Below are 26,645 nucleotides of genomic sequence, written 5' to 3'. Positions count from 1 at the left end.
TAGTCTGCAGCCGTTCTCAAACTATGGAGGCTAACAAAAGAGCTGGAGTTGATGATTGGGTAAAGTATTAATGCACTACATCAGAATGGCTCATTTCCTGCATGCTGCTGAATTCATGATTGAAACCATGCTATAGATGTGGTGAGTGGAGATCAGACACTTCCCCAGAAGTGGGGAGGAAAATCAGAAGTAATCAAGTCATTCTCCAGTGGCTGATTCAGAGTAGCATTTCAGAGGCATGGGGACAGGCTAATTACCCATTCAGCCGACACTGGCACGTGGCTCAGGACTAAGGGCTAGGTAGGGAGTTTAACAATCACAGCTCGGCCATTTTATCTTAGTACTTGTTTATGTGAAACACTAAACTGGAATATTTACTAAAGCAAACCACCATAAAACAATTGAAGGATAGTCAATCTTAATTATTTTTTGTGCAAAACTTTTCACACCAACAGATTTAAAAAAAAAACATTATTTTTTTAAGTTGCAGCTTTAGGACTTGGGTGATAATCCAAAATCTGCTGAAATAACTAGAATATATTTTGATCAGTAATGTCAGCACAACAATTTATTGTTGATAGACTGCACAGGTATGCAATCTAGAATTTGCATGTGGCAGATTTTTTGAAATATGGATCAGAGACACATTTTTTAAGATTGCAGAAGCAGTTCTCATAGGTACCTTCCCCAACTGAAAGTAAAGGGAAATTGGTTGTGTATGCAAACTTCAGCCGAGTTCAGGCAAGATGCATTCTGCTGCCCTCTCACACGCTAAATTTCTGAATGCAACATGTACATTCAGCATTTGAGCACTGATTGAAAGTCATTTGTTCAGCACCCTAAAATTAATGTGGTATATTTGCCCAAGTATACATGCTTGCTATAGATCTCATACAAGATCGAGTTTGCTGTAGGTTTCTGCTAAAAGTTTCTGCTGTGCACTTCTATTTAAAACTTTTTTTTGTAACTTGAGTGTCAAACTACAAACACATTCAAAAAATTAAAACGTCAGATACCTTTTTGGGCTTGGATAGTGATTGCTTTTAGGAACTGTAGGCGAGTGAACATCCCGTGACAAAGGGTTTTTCCAGCAGCGCTGCACACAGAGCAGTACAGCCAGAATTATACAAAGAGCTAAGGAAACCACAAGGTAGCTCTGGCGATCAGAAACCTAGGAGGAAATACATTGACATATTAAAAGCCTAAATTACTATCAGATCAATATTCACACTGCAGTTAATGCTTTTTAAATTTAGCTCAATTGCAAAACATGCCATTGCTAACAGCATATGATTCAAGAAAAGGTCGTTTTACATCTTAAGTAAACATTTTCACTCTGTTGAGAGTACGAGGGGCAGCTTATTCGACAACAACACATGCTTAACTTAGTATAAGGAATGAGGGGCTTTACACACAAATGCTGTCCTCGCCACTTAATTTGATTTCTCCCTTAGTTTACAATTTAGTAATGCAATGTAACCAAAACAGCCATATTTAAATAATGGCGCAACAGTTTTCGCATCATTTCACAACAGCAATTATGAAGGGGTTTAAAATGAGTCACCTCACGGTGCAGCTTTTTCACTGTTTCGGATAGATTTCCCACCAGTTCGGTCATGTTTGCAAGCTGTCCCTGTAGTAAACCAATTGCTTCAGTTTGTCTCTGATCCTGCATTTAAAATATCTGAACAATCAGCAAACAAATCGTTGCCCACCAAAACATTTCTGAAATAGAGGTCTATATAAACTTGATACAAGATAATACACAAGCTCTAACTTTTTGAAAAACAAACCTTGCTGAATTTAGTTGCTTCATTTTAAAGCTGCAGAACTCTACAATTTAGATTTGTATGCTTCAAACTCTGGGTTAGTAGCTCTGAACTGATAATAGGGAGAAGAAAATGGGATATTGCTCACTTTCAACCCATATCATCTTGAAATGTGCAAACTATTCTCATGAAAAACACAACTTTCTTTGCGAAATGTTATTTGATGGCTCTGGGTACAAGACACCTGGGCACTGGCAATTACTTCTTTTTTTATACTGCAACTGATGAAATAATTCTGGGGTCACAGTCAGTCACAGAATAAAAAAGAAAATTCTTACAGGGCTCAACAGGGTAGATGCAGGGAGGATGTTTCTCCTGGCTGGGGAGTGTCGAACCAGGGGTCAGTCTCAGAATAAGGGATAGGCCATTTAGGACTGAGATGAGGAGAAATGTCTTCACTCAAAGGGTGGTGAATCTTTGGAATTCCCTGCCCTAGAGGGCTGTGGAGGTTCAGTCGTTGAGCATATTCAAGACAGAGATCAATAGATTTTTGGATATTAAGGGAATCAAGGGATATGGGGATAGTGCAGGCAAGTGGAGTTGAAGTAGAAGATCAGTCATGATCTCAGTGAATGGCAGAGCAGGCTCGAGGGGCCAAAAATTAGAAAATAGGGGCAGGAGTAGACCATTCGGCCCTTTGAGCCTGCACCACCATTCAATAAGATCACGACTGATCATTCCATCAGTACCCCTTTCCAGCTTTCTCTCCATACCCCTTGATCCATTTAGCCGCAAGGGCCATATCTAACTCCTTCTTGAATATATCCAATGAACTGGCATCAACACTCTTCAGTAGGAAATTCCACAGGTTAACAACTCAGTGAAGAAGTTTCTCCTCATCTCAGTCCTAAATGGCCTACCGCTTATCCTGAGACTGTGTCCCCTGGTTCTGGACTTCCCCAACATCGGGAACATTCTGCCCCAATCTAACCTGTCTAGTCCCGTCAGAATCTTGTAAGTTTCTATGAGGTCCCCTCTCATCTCGTGTGTATAAAGGCCCAGTTAATCCAGTCTCTCCTTATATGTCAGTCCTGCCATCCCGGGAATCAGTCTGGTGAACCTTCGCTGCACTCCCTCAATAGCAAGAACATCCTTCCTCAGATTAGGAGACCAAAACTGAACACAATATTCCAGGTGAGGCCTCACCAAGGCCTTGTACAACTGCAGTAAGACCTCCCTGCTCCCATACTCAAATCTCCTAGCTATGAAGGCCAACATACCATTTGCCGCCTTCACCGTCTGCTGTATCTGCATGCCAACTTTCAATGATTGAAGAACCATGACACCCAGATCTCGTTGCACCTCCCCCTTTCCGAATCTGCAACCATTCTGCCTTTGTGTTTTTGCCCCCAAAGTGGATAACCTCACATTTTATCCACATTATACTGCATCTGCCATGCATTTGCCCACTCACCTAACCTGTCCAAGTCACCCTGCAGCCTTTTAGCGTCCTCCTCATAGCTCACACCGCCACCCAGCTTAGTGTCATCTGCAAACTTGGATATTACACTCAATTCCTTTATCTAAATCATTAATGCATATGGTAAAGAGCTGGGGTCCCAGCACTGAGCCCTGCGGTACCCCACTAGTCACTGCCTGCCATTCTGAAAAGGACCCGTTTATCCCGACACTCTGCCAACCAGTTCTCTATCCACGTCAGTACATTACCCCTAATACCATGTGCTTTGATTTTGCACAACAATCTCTTGTGTAGGACCTTGTCAAAAGCCTTTTGAAAGTCCAAATACACCACATTGCTGGGGTAGCATTGCTGGTTAAAGAAGAGATTAATGCAATAGTTAGAATGGACATTAGCTTGGATGATGTGGAATCTATATGGGTAGAACTGCAGAACACCAAAGGGCAAAAAACGTTAGTGGGAGTTGTGTACAGACCTCCAAACAGTAGTGGTAATGTTGGGGAGGGCATCAAACATGAAATTAGGGGTACATGCAATAAGGGCGCAGCAGTTATAATGGGTGACTTTAATATGCACATAGATTGGGCTAACCAAATTTGGAAGCAATACGGTGGAGGAGGATTTCCTGGAGTGCATAAGGGATGGTTTTCTAGACCAATATGTCGAGGAACCAACTAGAGGGGAGGCCATCTTAGACTGGGTGTTGTGTAATGAGAGAGGATTAATTAGCAATACCGTTATGCGAGGCCCCTTGGGGAAGAGTGACCATAATATGGTGGAATTCTGCATTAGGATGGAGAATGAAAGAGTTAATTCAGAGACCATGGTCCAGAACTTAAAGAAGGGTAACTTTGAATGTATGAGGCGTGAATTAGCTAGGATTGATTGGCAAATGATACTTAAGGGGTTGACTGTGGATGGGCAATGGCAGACATTTAGAGACCGCATGGATGAACTACAACAATTGTACATTCCTGTCTGTCGTAAAAATAAAAAAGGGAAGGTGGATCAACTGTGGCTATCAAGGGAAATCAGGGATAGTATTAAAGCCAAGGAAGTGGCATACAAATTGGCCAGAAATAGTAGTGAACCCGGGGACTGGGAGAAATTTAGAACTCAGCAGAGGAGGACAAAGGGTTTGATTAGGGCAGGGAAAATGGAGTACGAGAAGCAGCTTGCAGGGAACATTAAGACGGATTGCAAAAGTTTCTATCGATATGTAAAGAGAAAAAGGTTAGTAAAGACAAACGTAGGTCCCCTGCAGTCAGAATCAGGAGAAGTCATAACGGGACACAAAGAAATGGCAGACCAATTGAACAAGTACTTTGGTTCGGTATTCACTAAGGAGGACACTAACAACCTTCCGGATATAAGAGGGGTCAGAGGGTCTAGTAAGGAGGGGGGACTGAGGGAAATCCTTATTAGTCGGGAAATTGTGTTGGGGAAATTAATGGGATTGAAGGCCGATAAATCCCCAGGGCCTGATGGACTGCATCCCAGAGTACTTAAGGAGGTGGCCTTGGAAATAGCGGATGCATTGACAGTCATTTTCCAACATTCCATTGACTCTGGATCAGTTCCTATCGAGTGGAGGGTAGCCAAAGTAACCCCACTTTTTAAAAAAAGGAGGGAGAGAGAAAACAGGGACTTATAGACCGGTAAGCCTGACATCGGTAGTGGGTAAGATGATGGAATCAATTATTAAGGATGCCATAGCAGCGCACTTGGAAAGAGGTGACATGATGGGTCCAAGTCAGCATGGATTTGTGAAAGGGAAATCATGCTTGACAAATCTTCTGGAATTTTTTGAGGATGTTTCCAGTAGAGCGGACAAGGGAGAACCAGTTGGTGTGGTATATTTGGACTTTCAGAAGGCTTTTGACAAGGTCCCACACATGAGATTAATGTGCAAAGTTAAAGCACATGGGATTGGGGGTAGTGTGCTGACATGGATTGAGAACTGGTTGTCAGACAGGAAGCAAAGAGTAGGAGTAAATGGGTACTTTTCAGAATGGCAGGTGGTGACTAGTGGGGTACCGCAAGGTTCTGTGCTGGGGCCCCAGCTGTTTACACAGTACATTAATGATTTAGACGAGGGGATTAAATGTAGTATCTCCAAATTTGCGGATGACACTAAGTTAGGTGGCAGTGTGAGCTGCGAGGAGGATGCTATGAGGCTGCAGAGCAACTTGGATAGGTTAGGTGAGTGGGCAAACGCATGGCAGATGAAGTATAATGTGGATAAATGTGAGGTTATCCACTTTGGTGGTAAAAACAGACTATTATCTGAATGGTGACAGATTCGGAAAAGGGGAGGTGCAACGAGACCTGGGTGTCATGGTACATCAGTCATTGAAGGTTGGCATGCAGGTACAGCAGGCGGTTAAGAAAGCAAATGGCATGTTGGCCTTCATAGCGAGGGGATTTGAGTACAGGAGCAGGGAGGTGTTGCTACAGTTGTACAGGGCATTGGTGAGGCCACACCTGGAGTATTGTGTACAGTTTTGGTCTCCTAACCTGAGGAAGGACATTCTTGCTATTGAGGGAGTGCAGCGAAGGTTCACCAGACTGATTCCCAGGGTGGTGGGACTGACCTATCAAGAAAGACTGGATCAACTGGGCTTGTATTCACTGGAGTTCAGAAGAATGAGAGGGGACCTCATTGAAACGTTTAAAATTCTGATGGGTTTAGACAGGTTAGATGCAGGAAGGATGTTCCCAATGTTGGGGAAGTCCAGAACCAGGGGTCACAGTCTAAGGATAAGGGGTAAGCCATTTAGGACCGAGGTGAGGAGGAATTTCTTCACCCAGAGAGTGGTGAACCTGTGGAATTCTCTACCACAGAAAGTTGTTGAGGCCAATTCACTAAATATATTCAAAAAAGAGTTAGATGTAGTCCTTACTACTAAGGGGATCAAGGGGTATGGTGAGAAAGCAGGAATGGGGTACTCAAGTTGCATGTTCAGCCATGAACTCATTGATTGGCAGTGCAGGCTAGAAGGGCCGAATGGCCGACTCCTGCACCTATTTTCTATGTTTCTACATCCACTGGTTCTCCCTTGTCCACTCTACTAGTTACATCCTCAAAAAATTCCAGATTTGTCAAGAATGATTTGCCTTTCATAAATCCATGCCGACTTGGTCCGATCCTGTCACTGCTTTCCAAATGCGCTGCTATTTCATCTTTAATAATTGATTCCAACATTTTCCCCACTACGGACGTCAGACTAACTGGTCTATAATTACTAATTTTCTCTCTTCCCTTTTTTAAAACAGTGGTGTTACATTAGCTACCCTCCAGTCCATAGGAACTGATCCACAGTTGACAGACTGTTGGAAAATGATCACCAATGCATCCACTATTTCTATGGCCACTGGGATGCAGACTATCAGGCCCCGGGGATTTATCGGCCTTCAATCCCATCAATTTCCCTAACACAATTTCCCGCTTTATAAGAATATCCTTCAGTTCCTCCTCCTCCTCATTAGACACTCGGTCATAATAAGAATTAGGAACAGGAGTAGGCCATATAGCCCCTCGAGCCTGCTCCGCCACTCAACAAGATCATGGCTGATCTGGCCAGAGACTCAGCTCCACTTACCCGCCAGCTCCCCATAACCCTTAATTCCCTTATTGGTTAAAAATCTATCTGTGATTTGAATACATTCAATGAGCTAGCCTCAACTGCTTCCCTGCAAAGAATTCCACAGATTCACAACCCTCTGGGAGAACAAATTCCTTCTCAACTCGGTTTTAAATTGGCTCCCCCGTATTTTGAGGCTGTGCCCCCTAGTTCTAGTCTCCCGGACCAGAGGAAACAACCTCTCTGCCTCTATCTTGTCGATCCCTTTCATTATTTTAAATGTTTCTATAAGATCACCCCTCATCCTTCTGAACTCCAACGAGTAAAGACCCAGTCTATTCAATCTATCATCATAAGGTAACCCCCTCATCTCCGGAATCAGCCTAGTGAATCGTCTCTGTACCCCCTCCAAAGCTAGTATATCCTTCCTTAAGTAAGGTGACCAAAACTGCACGCAGTACTCCAGGTGCGGCCTCACCAATACCCTATACAGTTGCAGCAGGACCTCCCTGCTTTTGTACTCCATCCCTCTCGCAATGAAGGCCAACATTCCATTCGCCTTCCTGATTACCTGCTGCACCTGCAAACTAACTTTTTGGGATTCATGCACAAGGACCCCCAGGTCCCTCTGCACCACAGCATGATATAATTTCTCCCCATTCAAATAATATTCCCTTTTACTGCTTTTTTTCCTCAAGGAGGATGACCTCACATTTTCCAACATTGTATTCCATCTGCCAAACTTTAGCCCATTCGCTTAACAGCCCCTCTGTGTCCTCTACACAACCCGCTTTCCCACTAATCTTTGTGTCATCTGCAAATTTTGTTACACTACACTCTGTCCCCTCTTCCAGGTCATCTATGTATATTGTAAACAGTTGTGGTCCTAGCACCGATCCCTGTGGCACACCACTAACCACCGATTTCCAACTCGAAAAGGACCCATTTATCCTGACTCTCTGCTTTCTGTTAGCCAGCCAATTCTCGATCCATGCTAATACATTTCCTCTGACTCCGGTGAACCTTTATCTTCTGCAGTAACCTTTTGTGTGGCACCTTATCGAATGCCTTTTGGAAATTTAAATACACCACATCCATCGGTACACCTCTATCCACCATGCTCGTTATATCCTCAAAGAATTCCAGTAAATTAGTTAAACATGATTTCCCCTTCATGAATCCATGCTGCGTCTGCTTGATTGTACTATTCCTATCTAGATGTCCCGCTATTTCTTCCTTAATGATAGCTTCAAGCATTTTCCCCACTACAGATGTTAAACTAACCGGCCTATAGTTACCTGCCTTTTGTCTGTCCCCTTTTTTGAACAGATGCGTTATATTAGCTGCTTTCCAAACCGCTGCTATCTCCCCAGAGTCCAGAGAATTTTGGTAGATTATAACAAATGCATCTGCTATAACTTCCGCCATCTCTTTTAATACCTTGGGATGCATTTCATCAGGACCAGGGGACTTGTCGACCTCGAGTCCCATTAGCCTGTCCAGAACTACCCCCTTCGTGATAGTGATTATCTCAAGGTCCTCCCTTCCCACATTCCCGTGACCAGCAATTTTTGGCATGGTTTGTGTGTCTTCCACTGTGAAGACCGAAGCAAAATAATTGTTTTAGGTCTCAGCCATTTCCACATTTCCCATTATTAAATCCCCCTTCTCACCATCTAAGGGACCAACATTTACTTTAGTCACTTTTCCGTTTTATATATCAGTAAAAGCTTTTACTATCTGTTTTTATGTTTTGTGCAAGTTTACTTTCGTAATCTATCTTTCCTTTCTTTATTGCTTTCTTAGTCATTCTTTGCAATCGTTTAAAATTTTCCCAATCTTCTAGTTTCCCACTAACCTTGGCCACCTTATACACATTGGTTTTTAATTTGATATTCTCCTTTATTTCCTTGGTTATCCACAGCTGGTTATCCCTTCTCTTACCGCCCTTCTTTTTCACTGGAATATATTTTTGTTGAGCACTATGAAAGAGCTCCTTAAAAGTCCTCCACTGTTCCTCAATTGTGCCACCATTTAGTCTGTGTTTCCAGTCTACTTTAGCCAACTCTGTTCTCATCCCACTGTAGTCCCCTTTGTTTAAGCATAGTACGCTCGTTTGACACACCCTCAATCTGTATTACAAATTCAACCATACTGTGATCACTCATTCTTAGAGGATCTTTTACTAGGAGATAGTTTATTATTCCTGTCTCATTACACAGGACCAGATCTAAGATAGCTCGGTCCCCTAGTATTTCCGGAAGGTTATTTGTGTCTTCCTTCGTGAAAACAGAACCAAAGTACTGGTCGCCATTTCTTTGTTCCCCATTATAAATTCACCTGAATCTGACTGCAAGGGACCGACATTTGTTTTCACTAATCTTTTTCTCTTCACATATCTATAGAAGCTTTTGCAGTCAGTTTTTATGTTCCCAGCAAGCTTCCTCTCATACTCTATTTTCCCCCTCCTAATTAAACCCTTTGTCCTCCTCTGCCGTATTACAAAATTCACCCAGTCCTCAGGTTTGCTGCCTTTTCTGGCCAATTTATATGCCTCTTCCTTGGATTTAACACTATCACGGTTGAGCCACCTTCCTCGTTTTATTTTTACTCCAGATAGGGCGATACATCCCTGTGATCATTCATGTGATCTTTAAATGTCTGAAGTTCATCCATGTGATCTTTAAATGTTTGCCATTGCCTATCCACCATCAACCCTTTAAGTATCACTCGCCAGTCTATTCTAGTCAAGTCACGTCTCATATCATCGAAGTTACCTTTCCCCAAGTTCAGGACCTCAGTCTCTGAATCAACTGTGTCACTCTCCATCTTAATAAAGAATTCTACCATATTATGGTCACTTTTCCCCAAGGGGCCTCGCACAACAAGATTGTTAATTAGTCCTTTCTCATTGCACATCACCCAGTCTAGGATGGCCAGCCCTCTCGTTGGTTCCTCGACATATTGGTCTAGAAAACCATCCCTAATACACTCCAAGAAATCCTCCTCCACTGCATTGCTACCAGTTTGGTTAGCCCAGTCAATATGGAGATTAAAGTCCCCCATGATAACTGCTGTACTTTTATTGCACGCACCCCTAATTTCTTGTTTGATGCTGTCCCCATCCTCATTACTACTGTTTGGTGGTCTGTATCCAACTCCCACTAGCGTTTTCTGCCCTTTGGTATTCCGTAGCTCCACCTCTACAGATTCCACATCATCCAAGCAAATGTCTTTCCTTACTATTGCATTAATTTCCTCTTTAACCAGCATCGCCACCCCATCTCCTTTTCCTTTCTGCCTCTCCTTCCTAAATGTTGAATACCCAGCCTTCGTCACCCTGAAGCCATATCCATTAACTGCTATCTGCGCAGTTAATTCGTCCACCTTATTCCAAATACTCCTCGCATTAAGGCACAGAGCCTTCAGGCTTGTCTTTTTAACACTCTTTGCTCCTTTAGGATTTTGCTGTAATGTGGCCCTTTTGCCTTGGGTTTCTCTGCCCTCCACTTTTCCTTTTCTTCTTTCTATCTTTTGCTTCTGCCCCCATTCTACTTCCCTGTTCCCTGCATAGTTTCCCATCACCCTGCCATATTAGTTTAACCCCTCCCCAACAGCACTAGCAAACACTCCCCCTAAGACATTGGTTCCGGTCCTGCCCAGGTGCAGACCGTCTGGTTTGTACTGGTCCCACCTCCCCCAGAACCGGTTCCAATGTCCCAGGAATTTGAATCCCTCCCTTCTACACCACTTCTCAAGCCACGTATTCATCTGAGCTATCCTGCGATTCCTACTCTGACTCGCACGTGGCATTGGTAGCAATCCTGAGATTACTACTTTTGAGGTCCTACTTTTTAAATTTAGCTCCTAGCTCCCTAAATTCATCTTGTAGGACCTCATCCTGTTTTTTACCTATATCGTTGGTACCTATATGCACCACGACAACTGGCTGTTTACCCTCCCCCTTCAAAATGTCCTGCACCAGCTCCAAGACATCCTTGACCCTTGCACCAGGTAGGCAACATACCATCCTGGAGTCTGTGTTGCGGCCGCAGAAACGTCTATCTATTCCCCTTACAATAGAATCCCCTATCACTATAGCTCTCCCACTTTTTTTCCTGCCCTCCTGTGCAGCAGAGCCACCCACGGTGCCATGGACTTGGCTGCTGCTGCCCTCCCCTGATGAGTCATCCCCCTCAACAGTACCCAAAGCGGTGTAACTGTTTTGCAGGGGTATGACCGCAGGGGACCCTTGCACTACCTTCCTTCCACTGCTCTTCCTGTTGGTCACCCATCCCCTATCTGGTTGTGTAACATTTGATCAATAACTAATTACAATAAATTACCATTGAAAGCAATAAAACTCATGGGTATGACTGCAATGAAAGTCAGTATTAAACCTCTGCTTGCTGAAAGAATCAGGATGGTTTACTGCAATCCTTTACTAATGGTTGGCAGATAATGTTTTGCAACTGTTGGCCAAGACTGACATGTAGCTATTGCTCTCTAGTAAAAATAAACTGTATATTGTTTTGGGGTTATATCCATGCAGTATATTAACAAATTTGTACTTCAACTTGGGGGTTTTCTATTGGTTATCTAGTTTGCTTTTTGCCCTTTGCAAAAGGCAGCAGAAAGGAAAAGCAGAGCCCTATATGCACATATACTGAATTCCAACGAGATGTTTGCTCATCAGCTTCCAGCCTTGACATTTTTGAGGGTAATGGATAGCTAGTTCTCTTCAATGAGGTATTAAAAAGGTGGTAAAGCAAATTGCCTTTTTAGAAACCAATGGAGTGACTAGCTGTACTAACAGGGCAAAACAGAGGGGCAGAGCACATGACAGAGGGGCACAGAAAGGAACACGCGAGAGGTGCCAAGAACAAGAGGCGCAAAAGTAAAAAGACAGCAGCAGATACACAGTGCACAATGGAGAAAAACAGAGACTGAGCACACAAAGGAAAAACACACAAGTGGTGAGGCAAAGGGAGAGTGAGCAGAGAATTAGCAGAGTATACAATATATAGAGAATAGAGTACAACACACACACACTCCAAGGCCAACAGTGGCACCCTTGCTGTCATCCCTACTAAGATCAGCTAACTGAAGACAAATGATCCACACTGAATCTTCCTGATCTGTAGGGCTCAGTACATCATATTTGACCATTTACATTCTAAAATCAGCAACAGATCCCTGTACTTGTACCCTCTCTGGAAATATTACTATAAAATACCTTCGCCTCTGCTATTCTTGAAGTGTTCTGTAGTTTAATAATGGTCTTGTTAAATGCCTTCTGCATTTCTTCCATTTGTTTGCGATACCTAGAAACCAAAACAGAATATTTCTCAATACAATGGTACAATTTGGCAGTCTGAATGAAGTTCCTGTGTAGATTGCTGTATTATATGTACCTCAGAGGCACAATGGTCTGCTAAATATACATAGATCAGATCAGTACAATTGTTGAATCAACAAAGCTAGTGGAATCACAAAGCCAGTCATACAAATATCCAAAAGATTTAGCACATTAAAGGTCACTTACCATTAGGCAATACCTACTGCAGTTCACAAACAACAACCCACTACCTGAACCTTTAACCAGTCCACTGTTGAAACCCTCATCCATGTCTTGGTTACCTCTAGACGGGACTATTGCAACGCACTCCTGGCCTGCCTCCCACTCTACCCTACGTAAACCTGAGGTCATCCAAAATTCTGCTGCTTGTGTCCCGTTAACCCATCACTCGGTGACCTACATTGGCTCCCGGTTAAGCAATTTTAAATTTTGCATCTTTTTTTCCAAATCCCTCCATGGCCTCACCCTTCCCCATCTCTAATCTCCTTCAGCCCCACAACCCCCCATCCCATGAGAGATCTGCACTCCTCTAATTCAGACTTCCTGAGCATCCCTGATTTTAAATCGCTCAACCTTTAGTGGCGGTGCCTTCAGCTGCCTAGGCCCCAAGCTCGAATTCCCTCCCCTCCCCTAAACCTTTCCGCCTCTCATTTCTTCTTTAAGATGCCCCAATATCTTGTGACTCGGTCAAATTTTGTCTCAATGCTCTTGTGAAGCGCCTTGGGACACTTTAATACATTAAAAGGTGCTAGAGAAATACAAGTTGTCGTCATTAATAGTTTCAGTCACTTAGATAATGTAAGGAAAATGGAGCCAACGAACCAGAAGCTACGCAGAAGCATTCTGGCCATAACAGTCAGGTCCCAAATTAAAAAAACAACATTCACCACAACAGACGGAGGATTTGCAAAGTGCTGAATCACATCACTAATAAAGTTTAATTAATGTTCGAGATTCCCAATCTACCGTCACTGTTACAGGAATCTTCGAATGCTTCCAGTCTCAACAGTAATTTGAAAAATATTAACAAACTCAACTACCCATAGGCAAAATAGACGGCGCTGGGGCCAAACTATGCCCCACCTGAAAACTGCCGACTCTGGCCAACCACAATTTAGTGCACAAACAAGTAGCTCATACCTCAATAAATTCTACAATTCACACAATTAATAAATTAAACTACCACTGAACAAGATTTTTTTTTATCTGCTTCTTTATTCTTCATTTTGGGAAGTCCAGTGACAACAAAAAATAAGATAAAGAACTCTGCATGCGCAATTACTTCCAATTCATTGGCAGCAGTCGCGTCCAAGAAATAAGTAGCCCTAGGAATAGATACTGAAGCATTTTTTTTGGATAAATGCCAAGTTGTGTCAAAATCAAATACTGCCACCAGAAAACATTCTTAGGTTCAGGAGAATAAGGAGCAGGAATTAAAGGCACTGAAACAATGTAAGTGTATGAAATGGGGCTGGATTAGGTGATTCTCTGGCTACGATTACATAGGTAAGTACGGAACCAGACAAGTGCAGTCCCACCCAACTAGATGCCATTGGAGAGTTGTACAGGGCCTTGGGGAGGCCACACCTTCAATAGTGTATACAGTTTTGGTCTTCTAATCTGAAGGATATTCTTGCTATTGAGGGAGCGCAGCGAAGGTTCACCAGACTGATTCCTGGGATGACAGGATTGACAAAGACTGGATCGACTAGGCTTATATTCAATGGAATTTAGAAGAATGAGAAGGGATCTCATAGAAACATAAAAGTCTGATGGGATTGGACAGGTTAGATGCAGGAAGAATGTTTCCGATTTTGGGGAAATCCAGAATCAGGGGTCACAGTCGAAGGATAAGGGGTAAGCCATTTAGGACCAAGATGAGGAGAAACTTCTTCACTCATAATTGTGAACCTGTGGAATTCTCTACCACAGAAAGCTGTTGATGCCAGTTCATTGGATATATTCAAAAAGGAGTTAGATATGGCTCTTACGGCTGAAGGGATCAAGAGGTATGGAGAGAAAGCAGGAAAGAGGTAATCAGCCATGATCATATTGAATGATGGTGCAGGCTTGAAGGGCTGAATGGCCTACTCCTGCACCTATTTTCTATGTTTCTATAAAGTTCTACTGGCAAATGTCATGACCAGCAGAGTTCTAGTGGGGATTTTTTTTTTTATAAAGTCCTCGAAATGTCCCCACTAATCGTGAACAAGTTAGAGGGCGCTCCCTCAATGGCTCAGCAATTTTATCCATTAAGTGACATCACAAAAATCAGGAAGGTCCCAGGTCTGATCCTAAATTTGAATGAAGCAAGCTGACTTCAACCCATGGTGGTGGCACAAGGGCTGCAATCGGCCTCATTGCACCAGGGAAGGGGGGGGGGGGGTGGAGGGGAGAAGAGCAACATCCCACCAACTGGGTTTGCTGCTCCTAGCCATTAAGCAGCTACCTGAAGTGTGTGTGTTAGGCACATGATTCTTGAATTCGGCTCGGCTGCAAGGTTTCCTGCGGTTAAATCCTCTGCCAACACATACTGCCCAGGCTCACAAAAATAATCAGCTGGGCAAGGTACCAGAGGCCAACCTGTGACAATGTTCCCCAATGATTCAACACCCTTGAACACCCCTTTAAGCAAAGCAAGCCTGCAAAAGCAGCTTTTGTGCAATAACCAATAAGAATTTGTTAAAAATACCATGCTATATGACAGTGATAAAGGTGGTGTAAATATGTTCAGACACCAAGGCAAGATAAATCAAAGCTCTGTAGCACTTTGAAATCCAGTCAAGAATGGACAATCGGGCAGCTATTGGGAGGAAAAAAGTTACCACAAACAACATTACGTCAACCGTAGCTTAGTGGTAGCACTCTTGGCTTGGAGTCAGGTGGTCATGGGTTCAAGCCCCACTAATGACTTGAGCACATAGGATGACACTTTAGTGCAGTACTGAGGGAATGCTGCACAGTTGGACATGCCTCTTTTGGATGAGACATTAAACCAAGGTCTTAGGTGAATGTAAAAGATCACATGGCATTTTTTGAGAAAGAGCAGGGTAGTTCACCTGGTGTCCTTATCAATATTCATCCCTAGACCAACACCTAAATAAGAACATAACATAAGAAATAGGAACAGGAGTAGGCCATACGGCCCCTCGAGCCTGCTCCATCATTCAATAAAATCATGGCTGATCTGATCATGGACTCAGCTCCACTTCTCCGCCCACTCCCCATAACCCCTTATCATTTAAGAAACTGTCTATTTCTGTCTTAAATTTATTCAATGTCCCAGCTTCCACAGCTCTGAGGCAGCGAATTCCACAGATTTACAACCCTCAGAAGAAATTTCTCCTCATCTCCGTTTTAAATGGGCGGCCCCTTATTCTAAGATCATGCCCTCTAGTTCTAGTCTCCCCCATCAGTGGAAACAGCCTCTCTGCATCCACCTTGTCAAGCCCCCTCAATCTTATACGTTTTGATAAGGTCACCTCTCATTCTTCTGAACTCCAATGAGTCGATCTTTCCTCATAAGTCAACCCCCTCATCCCCAGAATCAATCTAGTGAACCTTCTCTGAACTGCCTCCAAAGCAAGTATATCCTTTCGTAAATATGGAAACCAAAACTGCACGCAGTATTCCAGGTTTGGCCTTACCAAAACCTTGTATAGCTGTAGCAAGACTTCCCTGCTTTTATATTCCATCCCCTTTGCAATAAAGGCCAAGATACCATTGGCCTTACCGATCACTTGCTGTACCTGCATACAATCCTTGTGTTTCATGCACAAGTACCCCCAGGTCCTGCTGTACTGTGGCACTTTGCAATCTTTCTCCATTTAAATAATAACTTGCTCTTTGATTTTTTTCTGCCAAAATGCATGACCTCACACTTTCCAACATTATATTCCATCTGCCAAATTTTTGCCTACTCACTTAACATGTCTATGTCCCTTTGCAGATTTTGTGTCCCCTCCTCACACATTGCTTTTCCTCACATCTTTGCATCATCAGCAAACTTGGCTACATTACACTCAATCCCTTCTTTCAAGTTGTTAATATAGATTGTAAATAATTGGGGGCCCAGCACTGATCCCTGCAGCACCCCACGTTACTGGTTGCCAACCTGAGAATGAACCATTTATCCCTACTCTATTTTCTGTTTGTTAGCCAATGCTAATATATTACCCCCAACCCCATGAACTTTTATCTTGTGCAGTAACCTTTTATGTGGCACCGTGTCAAATGCCTTCTGGAAGTCCAAATACACCACATCCACTCTTTATCCACCCTGTTAGTTACATCCTCAAAGAACTCCAGAAAATTTGTCAAACATGACTTCCGCTTCATAAATCCATGCTGATTCTGCCTGACCGAATTTTGCTTTTCCAAATGTCCTACGACTGCTTCTTTAATAATGGACTCCAACATTTTCTCAACCACAGATGTGAGGCTAACTGGTCTATAGTTTCCTGGTTTTTGTCTGCCTCCTTTTTTTAAAAAAAAATAGGGGAGTTACATTTGCAGTTTTCCAATCTGCTGGGATCTCCCCAGAATCCAGGGAATTTTGGTAAATTACAACCCATGCATCCACAATCCCTGCCGCTACTTCTCAAGACCCTAGGATGCAAGCCATCAGATCCAGGGGATTTTTCTGCCTTTAGGCCCATTGGGCCCAAGTTTCCACATGATTTGCTCCTGATTTTTAGGAGCAACTGGTGGAGAACGGAGTATCTTAGAAATTCCAATTCTCCACATTTAAGTTTTCTACAGTTCTAGTCATTTAGAACAGTTTCACTTTTGAACAGAATTTTTTTTTCAAAAGGGGGCGTGTCCGGCCACTGACGGCTGATTTGAAAGTTTCCACAGTGAAAACGTACTCCAAACTAACTTAGAATGGAGCAAGTGAAGGTTTTTGTAGGCCTGAAAAAAACCTTGTCTACACATTAAAAAATCAGGTGCAGGTTACAAATTAGGCGTCCGGAACGAGGTGGGGGGGGGGGGGGGGGGGGTGGAGGGAAGTCATTAAATTCTACAATAAATCCTTAGTTATACTTATACAAATATTATACAAATAATTCCAACCTGAATAAAAATTTACAAGCAAAGAAACCATGTTCCTACCTGTGTGAAAGTGCTTCAGGCAGGGAGAATGCTGCAGGAAGCCTCACAAGTTGAGGCAGCTGTTCCCGCGGGGGGGGGGGGGGGGGGGGGGGGGAGAAGGCAGTGAGGGCCCGACCGACCGACGGCAGCAGCCATTCCCGCGGGGGGGGGGGGAACGCAGTGAGGGCCCGACCGACCGACCGACGGCGGCAGCCGTTCCCGCCGGCAGGGGGGAGGGGGGAAGGCTGCAGGAAGCCTCAGAAGTTGAGGCAGCCATTCCCGACGGCAGGAGGGGGAGGCCCCCCCTGTCGTCGGTCGGGGCCGTCGGGAAACGGCTGCCTCAACTTCTGAGGCTTCCTGCAGCCTTCTCACTGCTACAAGAAGCCTCAGTGCTGATCATGGAAGGGCAATGTGCTTTTATTAAAAAATGATAAAAATTGAACAGCTGCAAAGAACTACAAAAATGGCAGAGTGCCAATGTTTCCTTCACACTGCGCGTGCGCGAACGCTCCAACGCGCACGCGCAGGGTTGCCGGCACGAAAAAAACTAATTTAAATGGTACCCGCCCCCTCCTACGTACAAAATCGGCGCGAGTGGTAGGCTCCGCCCCCTGGGCGCCACGCCAAGCACACATCGAGCTGCAAAGCGCTCGAGAATAGCGCGTTTTTGGCGCGAAAAATGGGCGCCCAGCTCGGAGGGGCGCCTGTTTTGCCGCGTGTGGAAACTTGGAGCCATTATCTTACTGAGTACCACCTCCTTCGTGATTGTGTTAAGTTCCTGCCTCCCTATAGCCCCTAGACTATCCACTATCGGAATAATATTAGTGTCCTCTACTGTAAAGACTGATACAAAATATTTGTTCAGAGTTTCTGCCATCTCCATGTTCCCCATTACTAATTCCCTGGTTTTCCTTTTTATATACCTATAGAAACTCTTGCTATCTGTTTTTATTTATTTTTTTTAATCGTTCTTTGCTGGCTTTTAAAAGCTTCCCAGTCTTCTGTCCTCCCACTAGTTTTAGCCACTTTGTATGCCAGTTTTTAAATCGGATACCATCCTTTGTTTCTTTAGCCAGCCACAGATGGCTTTCTTTTCTCTTACACCTTTTCTTCACTGGAATATATTTTGAGTTGTGAAATATCTCCTTAAAAAGGTGCACCACAGTTCATCAACCGTCCTACATTTTAACCTATTTTCCCCGTCCACCTTACCCAACTCTACCCTCATACCTTCATAGTCTCCTTTATTTAACCTTAGTACACTGGTTAGAGATCCAACTTTCTCACCCTCCATCTGAATTTGAAATTCAATCATGCAATGATCACTCATTCGGAGAGGATCCTTTACTAAAACAGATGATCACTTCATCTCATTGCTGTTTGTGCAGCCTTGCTGTACACAAATTGGCTGCCTTGTTTCCCTACATTACAACTTTAAAAACAAGTTTTTCATTGGCTATAATGCACTTTGGGACATCCAAATGTCATGAAATATAAATACAAGCTGTGTCTTTCTTTTCTATCTGCAGGTGAGCACACGAGTTCAAGGTACAAGGCTGCTTTTGCAAGTGTTTGAAACAAAATGTCCAGTGTCCAGCCAATTTGGCGCACTCCATGTAACACTAAGTGGCTAAAAGTACTAGACATAGCAAAGGCTATGGGCCCTGAAAATATCTTTAGCTGTAGTGCGGAAGACCTGCATACCAGAACTAGCTGCCAAATGAGTTGTACCTCAACTCCATTTAACTGCTTTTGCTCCATATCCCTGGATACCCTCAACGAACAAAAATCTAAATTTCAGTCTTGAAAACTTCAATTTACCCAGAATCCACAGCCTTTTGGGGAAGAGTTCCAAATTTCCACTACCCAGAGTGAAAAACTGCATTTTGATTTCACACATAAATCGACTAGCTCTAAATTGAAGATTATGCCCTCACCTGGTTTCCCCCACCAGAGGAAATAGTTTCTCTGTATCTACATCATTGAATCCCTGTATCATTTTAACCACCTCGATTAGATTACCCTCAACCTTTTAATCTCAAAAATATAAACCACATCTATGTATACAAGAAAATGGTTGTGATATTAAAGAAAATTATCACAGACAAGCACATCACTTCAAGACTTCAAGGCAGCCTCCATGACCCAACTATTTTCATCTACTACACATTAATGACATTCCCCCAAAATACGGTCAGGAGTGGGGCTGTCTACTGACAATTCCAGGGCATTTCGCTCCATTCCCAACTCCTCCAATAGTGAAGCAGCCCATGCTTGCCTACAGAAGGACATCCAATAACATTGGTCCATCCTCCGCCACCTCAAGTGTGATGCCACCAAAAATATATATCCCTCCCCTCATTCCAAAGGGAACATTGCCTCCGCAACATCCTGGTCCATGCTTCAATTACCCCCAACATCCCCTCCCCATACAAGCACAGGAGATGTAACACTTGCCCTTTTACCTCCTCTTTTCCCACCGTCCAGGGCCCTAAACACTCCTCCCAAGTGAAACAGCAATTTACTTGTACTTTTCAATTTATTGTATTCGCTGCTCATGATGCGGTCTCCTCTACATTAGGGAGACCAGATGCAAATTGGATGATCGCTTTGCGGAACACCTCCGCTCAGTCTGCAAGCGTTGCTTGTCATTTTAATTCTCCACCCCCTCGCACTCTGACCTTGACCTGCTACACTGTTCTAAAGCAGCTCATCAGAAGTTCAAGGAACACCTCATTTTTTGATAAAGCACTTTACAGCCTTCTGGACTCGACATGGAGTTCAACAATTTCAGATCATAACCATTGCTCCCATTTTTTTCCTCCAGACAGCAGCTATTGGTAATGATTCTGCAATTGCCATTGACATCTCCTCTAGACACATCTTTTGTTTCTTAGCTTGTCCCATTACCACTCTCTTTCACCTTGCACCACCATCCCTTGTCATTTAATCTCTCCTGCCCTTCATCCTATCACAGACCTTCCCTTTTGTACTCCTCTTCTCCTCCCCCTGCCTCTGTACTTGCTTAAAGCGTCTTGCATCTCTATTTTTTTCTAGTTCTGATGAAACATTAACTTTGTTTCTCTCTCCGCAGATGCTGCCTGACCTGCTGAGTATTTCTAGCATTTTCTGTTTTTACATCCATCAAGGCTTGGGCTGACAAATGGTAACATTCATGTCACACAAGTGCCAGGTGATGGTCATCAACAAGATAAAATGCAACCACTTCTGACGACTGCTAAGTCCCTCACAAACATCTTGGCAGTCACTGCTGACCAGAAACTTAACTCGTCCAATCGTGTCAACACCATGGCTGCAAGAGCAGGGCGAAGCCAGGAGTACTCTGCAGTAAGTGGCTCACCTGATTCCTTTTAAGGTTCTTCATCTAGATTTGAAACTTACCATTCAGCACTAAGCAGTTCACTCAAATCAGCACCTCATGTCACTGACTCAATATCCATTCCCTTGACTACTGGCATACTATGGCTGCAATATTAGCAACTACAGGATGCACTGTAGAAACTTGCAAAGCTTGTTTCAATATCTCCCAACCCAATGACAACTGCAAGGGCAAGAACAGTGAGAATGGTGGCACCATCACCTCTAAATTCTTCAAGTTACACACCATCAGAACTTGAATATATATTGGGCTGAAAATTGCGGCCTCGCCGGATGCGTACGAAGCGCGCACAGACCTGGCAAGGCCTCGCAAAAGCCAGTTCTCAGCACGCAATGAGCATGCGCCGAGAACCGGCTTTCTTTTGACAGATCAAACACATCCCTGGGAGAACATCATCCGCAGGACAGCAACTCTTGCCCAGCAAATGTCCTTCAAACTCTTACGCCTGGTAAAATTTCAATTTCAAGTAATTTTAACCGTGCTGCGCTTCTTGTTTTAGGGGGGTTATTCTCATCGATAGTAATTGGAGCCCGTACAAAGAGCTCCCATTATGAGAATACTAGAATAGTGATTGGTGGTCCAGGCTCAAGTGATTCTAGCATATACATCCATACGTGGAAGACATGTTCCCGTGCACTGCACAGCAAATGAAGGCCTCCAACTGGAATCCTATGTTCCTCTGGAACCACCAGTATTTTCGTAGATTTTTTTCGGGTCGGAGGTGTTCGTCCAAAGGGAGCATCTGACCGCAATTTTTGGCCCCATGTCATTTCTTTGTTGTTGCTGGGTCAAAATCCTAGAATTTCCTGCTCAACACCATTGAGAGCGCACCATCACCAAGCAGATGGGTCATCACTTGCTCAGGGCAACTAATACAGCCTATCGAGTGTCACCACATCTCAGAGATATAAAAGATATTAATGTGGATAAATGAACTATAGTGCACGTTGAAACAGGAAATAGAAATGTGAAGGCTGGAGTTTGCAGCTGGGGGAAGTCATAACTAAAAGATGGAAAAGAAGGAGAATTAATTTGTTGCTGATTTAAGGAAGAAATGTGACTTGCACAATGAGAACAGAATTAGGAAAGGCACTAAAATTAAATAAGCAACCTTTAAGATAGATCAGAAGTTATTCTTCTTCTCCAAGTGTAATGAATACTTGCAATAAACTGAGGAAATGGAGTTGATGCTGTTTTAACAAACTCTGATCAATAAATCTCTGCTTGGGTACAAAATCAGAAGTTATAGATTGAAAAGATCGAATAATCCACATGGGAAACAATGGTCCCCATGCTGCTGGACAAAGGGTGCTGTCTGTGGCAGACATCGGACCAAATCTGAATAGTGGCAGTGTGGATGAAATATTTCTCAATTACCGTGGGAGTATTTCTGTAGAACTTTCCCCAATGTGACTAAATGAATGGCGTAGAGTTACACGAAGATTGCACGTGGTTTTTGGAAGGAGTGGGTTTAATGAGCTAAATTGATTCATTGTTCAATGCTTTACATAGTTGGGAGTTCTTCTAAATATTCAACTAAAGATGTAATTCAGTGAAAAAGTAAAAGGACCATTATGTATTAAAAATGCCGAATGGTCTCAAGAGTCCAAAGATATTGCACTCCAAGGTGGCTGTAAATTAACATTCCGTGTCTAATTGATTGCAATGGAAATGTACCTAATGTCACACGACAGCCACAACGACTGAAAGCTTCATGCAAAACCAGTCCTTTCCTGAAGAAAATTGCACCAATTCCCAAGTGCAAGCGAGTGAAAGCAACTAATAATTATCGCAGTGTAATGAAAGGGAGCTTCATAAATTTAAACAGCATCATTAAAAGTTTGACATATGTATTGTAGGTTATGAAACAAGGCAAATTAATGCCTTTAAAAGCTCACCAAGAATGTTCCAGCCTCACGGATAGGCAGATAATTTTTTTTTTTTTTTTTTAAATGTCTCAAATGATTTGTCGAACACGAACACCCCCACCACCCGCCCGCCCAAATTGCCTACGCACTGTGTGTAAGTTGTCAGCAGTTCACCCGACTCTCAGCTTTGACGACATCGGCAATGATAAACCACAACGGATCAAAGGTAGTCCGTACATCAGGATGCCAATTAACAGAAAACCCACCAGCCCTTGACCGCATTGTGAAAATTGCAGCTGAGTCTCCAAAGTGCAAAAGCAAACTTAACCGTCAACCTACATATCCGCAACTTCGAGATCGGAAAGACGCGATTTTGGACACAAAAGGCCACACGTACCTATCTCCATATTCTACCTGTGCTCGCCCACATACCCTGCTGAAAGATGAGTCACCAAACGCTTAGTTACTGATTCTCAAAGTACATTCCCATCCAGTCATTTTTCATGCGTTATGTCTGTGGCCCCTGACCCGTTGGGTCATGTCCAAAATTTTGCATGTAACCAGTGTTAAATTGGCCAAATGTTTGGGAACGAAGTTCTGCAAAGTATCTGAACCATTTACTGTGCACAAATCAGCAGACCTTTAGATAAGGACACAATACCCACCCCACCAACTGAGCATAGATTGGCAAATTGGACAATACCAAAAATCTAAAAATATTGCAACTTGTCCACCATTGACCAGGGACGACTGACTACTCCCTGCCCAGAGCAGATATTAGTCAAATATTCCTTCCCCTTCCCACCTGGAGCAGAAACCAAGTTTTGTGCACCTAAGGATAAGGGGTAAGCCATTTAGTCTAAGGATAAGGGGTAAGCCATTTAGGACCGAGATAAGGAGAAACTTCTTCACCCAGAGAGTGGTGAACCTGTGGAATTCTCTACCACAGAAAGTAGTTGAGGCCAATTCACTAAATATATTCAAAAGGGAGTTAGATGAAGTCCTTACTACTCGGGGGATCAAGGGGTATGGCGTGAAAGCAGGAAGGGGGTACTGAAGTTTCATGTTCAGCCATGAACTCATTGAATGGCGGTGCAGGCTAGAAGGGCTGAATGGCCTGCTCCTGCACCTATTTTCTATGTTTCTATGTTTCTATAATCCTGTGGAATAGACACTTAAACAACCCCACCCCCAACTGAGCAATATTTCCCTGGTCTCAGTAGAATTAGTTCCTTCTCCACTGGGAAGAAATCAGGCAATATTTCCCCAGACACTACCAAGCAAACACCTCCCTAGACATCAGCCATCATCCTCCCGATCCCCCTACCACCTAAATGAGCAGACAACCTGATCAACTCCTCCCTTCCCACCCAGAGATGAAGCACCATTCCATGACTGAAAGGGAAGAGATATGGGAACACAGTAGGCATACAGGATTAGAGCCCTTTCTAGTGTGGAGAATAACCAACATGATCTAAGCTGGCCCAAATGGCCTGCTTCTGTGTTCTCATTTCTACGTAATTCTATAGACAACCCAACAAATATCCCACCTGTCCCCACCCTCAAAAACCATTGAGCACCATTTTCCCAAACTAACTGATAAGACAGCAAACCATACCTCACTGAGTAGAGATTGGGCCACATTTCCCCAAGCCCCACTGAACAGACTGCAAGGATCCCCTACTGAACAGAGACTGTCAGACACCTTCCTTTCTCCATTCCCTTCCTCAGCCCCCATCCCCTCACCCCCAAAGCAGATATGGCTGTAAATTCACTGCATCACTGACCTGCCATCTGCAACCACATGGCCTCTTCCCCCTCCACTGATAAGGGCTCATGACCACCCCTAACCCCAATCAAGCAAAGATCACCCTATGACAATAGCGAGAGATTAAAAATATGCACACTAAAGTGACCAATTGTCAAAAACAAAAAAAAAGTGAAGCACATATCAAGAACAAACAGGACATTCTTGGACAGAAAAAGTAAACAGGAAATATACCTCGTGTCGCTCCCTTTCCTCTCGCCCAGTCTTCATTGTTTAACCTGTCCCCTTCCTTCACTTCATCACCTCCCCTGTCCCCTTCAGAGTTCAGTTATCCTACTACTTTTTCAGTTATCCTACTACTGTTTGACCTGAATACTGGAATGGATCTCAACTGTGTGCGCAACACCATAAGAAATGGATTATACTACAATCAGCACAATAGCCCTAAGGGCCCATTTAGGTTGGCAGAAGCCAATCACCGCAGCTGAATCTGCTTAACACACTGCTGAGTAGGTGGAGAACTAGGTCAGAAAAATACTTGAGGAAGCTCTTCTGCTGACTAACCAACAGCAGTACCAAAGAACGCATTTCACTGAAGTTGTAATTTTGTTTCTCAAATACATAATTTAAAACATGAAATTAATAAAACAAATTCTAGCACTCATTTTCCCAAGCAAAACAATCGATATAATTCAATGTTTGAAAAGGTGCAAAGACTACTACAAACTATTGTACACACCGTTGACTCAGTTCTTCTAGATACCGGCTACTCAGGGACATGTTCATTTCTAATGCCTTGATACGGTTATTGAGTCGCATGAATACAGATTCCTTTTGGTTGGATCCATGTACTTGATTCCCATTAGTGTATCCAAGGTCAGTAACATTGTGCAATTCTGCATAGAAATCAGTTACTGTTCTATTTAGCCCATTAGAGGATGGAACAGACAGGAGAATATCTTCTGCAGCTTGATCTTCATCTTTTGTCTCCACTGCCGACGAGACGGGCATATCTGAAACTGAAGGCAAAGGTACTTCCGCTTCTGCCAAGGTCCCTTTTCCTCCAGCAGTTTCACTCTGAATCTCAGTCGCTGGATACTGGTCCATACCATCACCTATTAGTATGGGCTCTGTAGGTGTTACTGGTATTTGAACAGTTTCTTGGTTTTTGTTTACAGATCCATTTACTAACATACCCAAGCTTGTGTCATTAACAGCTTCAGTTTCTAATATTAGCAAAGTTTCCTCTGAACCTTCAGCTGCTTCCTTTTGTATGGTCTCCAATTTAGTTTCTGTACTTTGGTCCAGAATGGGCACAGTAAGCTCGGGTTGGAGGTAGACCTGGTCAGCCAGTTTGTCAGTGCCAACCTCATCAGAACTTTGGAGAATGGCTGTACATTTCACATCATACTTTGTATCAGACGTACTGACTTGAGGAGAATGAGAAGCAGGTGGGGGATGGCTCGGCTCCAACTCAATAGAGTCAGTCTGATTAATTAAATTCTCAGGTAAATTAGTAATGGACTGACTTTCACTGGTAATTTTAGACACCTTTTCAGCCAATAGACTGTCCGATTCATCCTCTTTCATCTCTTCAGTTTCATTTACCAATACAGTTTCCTCCTGCGCAGTTAGCAGCTGGTGAATGTCGGGAACTGGTTCAACCTTTTGTTTACCAATGAGTGTTATGCTGCGCTGCCGTTGGAGGGCCGCAAGAACGGAGCACCATTTATAAACGTACTCGGAGAAACTAGAAATACAGGAAATAGTAGGCAGCACAATGCAGTACATCTGTGTTTCAGTTTCATACCAACTGACTCGATTATCATCATAGTTATCATCTTCAGGTTTTAGAAGTGTGACAGTGGATTGCCGAGTCACTAATTCCTCCTCTTCATCGTGTACCAGCTGTACAATTAGGTTTTCCTTGCGAGCATTTGAGTCAGAAGATTCTTGCTCTGGTTCACCAACTTCCTCAGTTATGAGCTGATCAACAACCGAGTCTGACCTAAAGATGTAGACAGCGTGTTAATTAAATTTTACATAATTCGTTAACTGTTGCACAAAAAAAAAGTTTTTTGGCACCTAGTACTGATCAAGTACCATCAGTTATTGTGGTTCATATGCAGAGTAAAGATCCCACTACATGGTACCAAGGCCTAACCCCAACCTGAGTATGATACCCAACACTAAATCAATGTAAAATTTATATCTGCCACATCACCCATCCCTGGGGCCTCTTAGACAGTCAATTGTAATCCCTGCGACCAGCAGAGCTGTAACTTTTGTCTCACTAGTCTAAGAGGTGAAAGAACAGTACTCTGAC

The 26,645-nt window shown here is 43.4% G+C and overlaps 1 protein-coding gene across 5 annotated transcripts in view; it reads right to left on the bottom strand.

The window, feature by feature from the left end:
- suco (SUN domain containing ossification factor) overlaps window positions 1–26,645 on the bottom strand; it is a 112,404-nt gene that overhangs the window by 5,147 nt on the left and 80,612 nt on the right. For all 5 annotated transcript variants that reach the window (XR_011594094.1, XM_070887381.1, XM_070887383.1 and 2 more), the window contains 4 exons: window positions 25,059–26,327; window positions 12,070–12,157; window positions 1,565–1,669; window positions 1,017–1,171 (listed from right to left, as the gene is read on the bottom strand). Coding sequence is in view for 4 of the 5 variants with exons in the window: in XM_070887381.1 (XP_070743482.1) it covers window positions 1,017–1,171; window positions 1,565–1,669; window positions 12,070–12,157; window positions 25,059–26,327 (1,617 nt within the window). In the remaining variant the exon portion in view is untranslated. The remainder of the gene's footprint in view (window positions 1–1,016; window positions 1,172–1,564; window positions 1,670–12,069; window positions 12,158–25,058; window positions 26,328–26,645) is intronic.

Source organism: Pristiophorus japonicus, chromosome 8 (genome assembly GCF_044704955.1).
Source record: "Pristiophorus japonicus isolate sPriJap1 chromosome 8, sPriJap1.hap1, whole genome shotgun sequence".
Lineage (NCBI taxonomy): Eukaryota > Metazoa > Chordata > Chondrichthyes > Pristiophoridae > Pristiophorus > Pristiophorus japonicus.
The sequence above is the reverse complement of the archived record's forward strand: the minus strand, read 5'-3'. Positions and strand labels throughout refer to the sequence as shown.